General features: G+C 40.8%; 1 protein-coding gene and 1 long non-coding RNA gene across 3 annotated transcripts in view; one reads left to right on the top strand and one right to left on the bottom strand.

Annotated features, from left to right (window-relative positions):
- The window catches only part of LOC103699543 (auxin canalization protein (DUF828)), a 5,775-nt gene extending 4,780 nt beyond the window's left edge, over positions 1-995 (bottom strand). For both annotated transcript variants that reach the window (XM_008781566.5, XM_008781571.6), the window contains exons 1-3: positions 816-995; positions 624-704; positions 465-533 (exon numbers count right to left, since the gene is read on the bottom strand). In XM_008781566.5, the coding sequence (XP_008779788.4) occupies positions 465-533; positions 624-704; positions 816-995 (330 nt within the window). The remainder of the gene's footprint in view (positions 1-464; positions 534-623; positions 705-815) is intronic.
- Positions 1-1,894, top strand: part of LOC113461893 (uncharacterized) — a 9,621-nt gene extending 7,727 nt beyond the window's left edge. The window contains exon 2 of the long non-coding RNA XR_003384158.4: positions 783-1,894. This is a non-coding gene — a long non-coding RNA (uncharacterized LOC113461893). The remainder of the gene's footprint in view (positions 1-782) is intronic.
- Positions 1,895-4,332: the final 2,438 nt, after the last annotated feature.

Genomic DNA, 4,332 nt, shown 5'->3' with positions numbered 1-4,332 from the left:
AAGCAACTGCAACAGAGATTGTTTGGTACTTGCGAAATATATACATATTTCAAAAGTATGTGGAGATACTGTTGCAGCCACACATCTTTCCTGCATCGTAGATATGTTAGTATATGTTTCCTATTCATTCTTCATGCACTGTTTATGACATCCCAAGTTAGAGGTGCACCATATGAACTATTTAACTGTACATGCTTCTAGCTAAGTGATCAGAACGCAGTAAATTTCCACCATTAATTCTTGTATTTTTGTGAGAAATATTAATATTCTGAATTTCTGATTGTGGGGCACTCTCCCAGACACCACTGTAGTTGCCAAAAATTAATAAGTAATCAAAGGGTTGCGAAGAAGGATATGCTAATGCATACATGTGCGAGCTCGCATACAGACAGCTGAATATAGCATGATGAATAATGAATGATATGGTAAAGGGTAATCAAGTAGTTAAGGAAATCATTCCATACCCATTTCTTTCTTAGGCACAGATCATAGTCCAGTTCTGGATGGATTGCCTTCTGCAGCCATATCCATGACTAAGAGCGGAAAATGTCTGATTAGTATGAAGTGAACTGGGAGACTGAATTCACTTCTATTACTGATATACTGTAGAGAGATTCCATTACCTTCAGATCATCGAACTTCCATTGTGGTACTGACCTCTGATCATCATCATCTGCTTTTAAGCTCTTATCACTATTCTGCAACTGTTGACAGATTTAAGTGCATTAATATGCTTCCATGCTGGGACAATTTGATTAACCTTTCTTTTCCTTGTTTGATAGGTATGATTAAAATGAAGGACATCATGTACTCACCGACGAGGGAGCGATCTTATCATGCTCAAGTGCCATCACTGGTTTCTTGTTGAGATTCATCGAAATATCCTGCAGCGTTGGTTGGAAAACTTGTATGGCAGAGCTACACCATGCACGCGAAAGGAGGTCCATCGATTCGGCAGTTGCCTCGGGGGCCATTTGGTTCATGTCTAAATCCATGCTGATGGAGTTATGGCTGTGAGATATGGCACAAATGGCAGTGCTGCGAGTCCTGTGTAGAAATATATACTTGGATGAAGAGGGTCTACATGGGACTGATGGTTAAAGTGTACTTTTATAGGAATTGAGTTCTCCACCAGACAAATCAGCTGCACCCCTAGAGAAGGGTGTAGTTAGTTAATACGCTGTAAAGAGTAGGGAATGCGTTTGTTATAAGCAATTATTTTTCTGATGAGATGACAGGCAGGACGGATGATTACCACCACCCATGCTTGAGTATTCATAAAGAAGGATAGAATCAATGGGGACCTCATGGCCTAGAGAAAGCACAACATAAAGCACTATGTTTTGGTTGGTAGAATGTCCAGAACAAATGAGGCACAACACATGCCAACCATGTAACTTTCTGTATAGGATATCTATCGGACGGCTCTCTTCGCTTGTGAGGTAGGCTTATTGGGATCCACTTACCTTAATAAAACTGCATAAAGGTGAGAGGCCTACGAAAGTTAAAGGAGCTGTCGGATGCTGTGGAATTTTCTTGCATCATGACCAAGCGTGCAGCAGAGCCTCTATGGAGGAAAGGAGAAGCATCTTGTATCATTGAAGCCAACGGTTCTTTAAAGTAAGATGCTGAGAGGCCGACAGGTTACAGGACTTTCCAAGGCCTAATGAGTGCTAGGCCCCTGGCCGGCCTATGCTCGGTTAGGTTGGATCAAGGCCTTTAATGATAGCTCCTCCAATAAGAAGGTTCTCAAATTCCCTACATCTTGTGTATATTATCAAATTTTTTTGGGAGTTGGTGAGGGAAATTTCACTTTGATTGGTTACGACTGGCCTTTATTCTTTATGGAGTACTTGATCATATGCTATGAAGTGAGGTATAATCTCCATCATCAGTATGATTGTGTTTGATATTCCCCCCCGGAAGTTGTTGATTAAAATGCCAATGTTTGGCATGCCATGTCTTATGGTGGTTGGACGGCAGTCGTTAACAATAGGGTTGCGGTGAGCAAAAGTCGGAAGTGTTAACAATAGGATGTGATGAATTCAACATCACAAATTTCTTTTCATCAGTAAGTATATTAATTTCCTTCCATAATTTTTCAAAGTTCTGCAGAAATAATCAAAACGCAAAGAAAAAGAGTGAGATATATGATATCATTCAATAATTTCCCATATCTATGCGCCAATAGTCAGTTTCAGGTGTTCTTGGTATGTCATAGTGTACATCCATTATGGTACTAATTTTTAATTAGTCAAAAGCTTTTGTTTATTTTATAATCATATTTCGGAATGTTCCCAAATGAACTAGTAAAAGACTAATTGCAGGGTATGGGCTTGGTGGTTGCATATGGCTTCAATGATCGCAAAAGTAGACTACTAAGACTAAACTATTAGTGATTTGGGCTCTGTATCAATGTTCTTAGACTTGTGATTGAACAAACTCGGGGCAGTGGTCTCCAGCCATCGTCCAGATGGTTCTGTTCTCCATTCTATATTGGCCATCTGATCCACCCCTTCATCTAAAAGTATAAAGTCGTCCATATAATAAAAGATTGAATGATGAGAGCCCGTTGAGCAACCCTCATGTTTGGTTTTCAGATAGGTTTTTAAATAACTCAGTGCAAGGGTTGCTAATGATGCCTCATTTGAATGAAGTTTTTAAAATATATATGTAATTGCCTTTTAAGTTGGTGCTGGTTGAAGAGCATGTGGTGACTGATGCCTCTTAATCATAGCCAGTTGAAGTTATGAACAGAAATGTTGGACCTTGTAATCAATATGTGGACCTAATACTCTTAACCCACATATGAGAGGCCCAAAGGACCGATTGCAGCTCTAAAGGTCTCTTGTCTGGTGTTGAATGGAGTCCGGCCCAATTAAAAAGTTCACAGGTCAAGCACTTAACCACATCTGATCCTATGACCTGGGTTTAAGAAGCAACAAGAATGGAAAATTCAGTGTTTGTCCTTTTTTTGTTTTTGATGTTTAGAGGGGCTGATTGTCACGACCCCCACCCCGTTCCGGCGGGCAGCCGCGACGGTCCTAGAGTGCGGGTAGGTATAAGGCCACCAGCCACCACGTAGAACCCTACTATTTATCAATCATCAATAAATTCTAAAAATTTTGGCATGATACATGCACAAAATGATCACCTTTCCTATATTGACCTGTCAGGATTATCTCAATAAATACAACAACACTACCTGTCAGAGCAGCAATCACATAATCTGTCACATAATAAACCTGGACAATATATAGCAATACATTATCACAGGCACACAACTGATCTGTACATATATATATATATACCTGCTTCCCAATCCATCCATGGTCAACCCATATCCACAACAGGATCTATGACTGTAACTATACACTACATACAACAGAAGGTTTATATTACACCAAAATGTATAAACCTCTATCTACATTATACTATGGAGCGGCACAGCTAGCAGACAATCTCTAACCCTGCTCCTCTCTATACAACACCTGCCCTGCAATCAAAAACACCAAACTTGGGAGTGAGTATATGAATACTCAGTGAGTAGAGTAGTGAGTACTATGCACATGAGACAAGATATAATCATGGCTCGAGGTGAAATCTCAAGAGCATATGAGCAGTCATCAATAACAGGGTGCACACAACTCAACATAAGAAATATGGAGTAAATCATTACAGTATCACCACAATCATAATCAACTCATCGGAAGCATATATAGAATAATCAAATAAACATGAATGATACATCATGAATATGTTCAACAGATCATAACACTGAAATGTGTAAATCAGGGTGTCAATATGCGAAGTCATCACTAGACAGCTGTCGGAAGGTGGGTCTTACTCCCCAGGCGAACCACAACAACTCTCTACTATCACATGCATATGCAGAATAAGACACCACACTGATCATGTAAATGCTGGCCAGTATCCATAACAGAAATCCATAGAAAACCGTGAGACTCATCTCACATCTGAATACTAATTGGCACCTCGCGGGAATTCTACATCCACGGAAAGCCATACTGCACCTCGCGGGGTCATACTATGCCCGGCGGCAAGCAGATATATAAATCTAAGGACCGGCCGATCCTACGCCTAGGGCCTTGTCTCCCCTAGGAAGGGACTGGGCTCCGCCCACCCAGAAGGCTGCTATGTGCACACAGGCCGATATCTAACCTCATCGACTATAGGTGTCCTGTAGATACTGCCAAGCTATGCATAAATGCCATAATGCACCCTCCCAATACTCTACTGAAAAGGAGTATAATCAAGACTACCACTCACTCGACCACGACCCAATCATGACTAGACATCAGGGTTGGGAGC

Source organism: Phoenix dactylifera, chromosome 2 (assembly GCF_051530095.1).
Source record: "Phoenix dactylifera cultivar Ajwa chromosome 2, Ajwa_hap1_PhDact_Kaust_v1.1, whole genome shotgun sequence".
NCBI lineage: Eukaryota > Viridiplantae > Streptophyta > Magnoliopsida > Arecales > Arecaceae > Phoenix > Phoenix dactylifera.
This window is presented reverse-complemented; position numbering and strand designations above follow the sequence as displayed.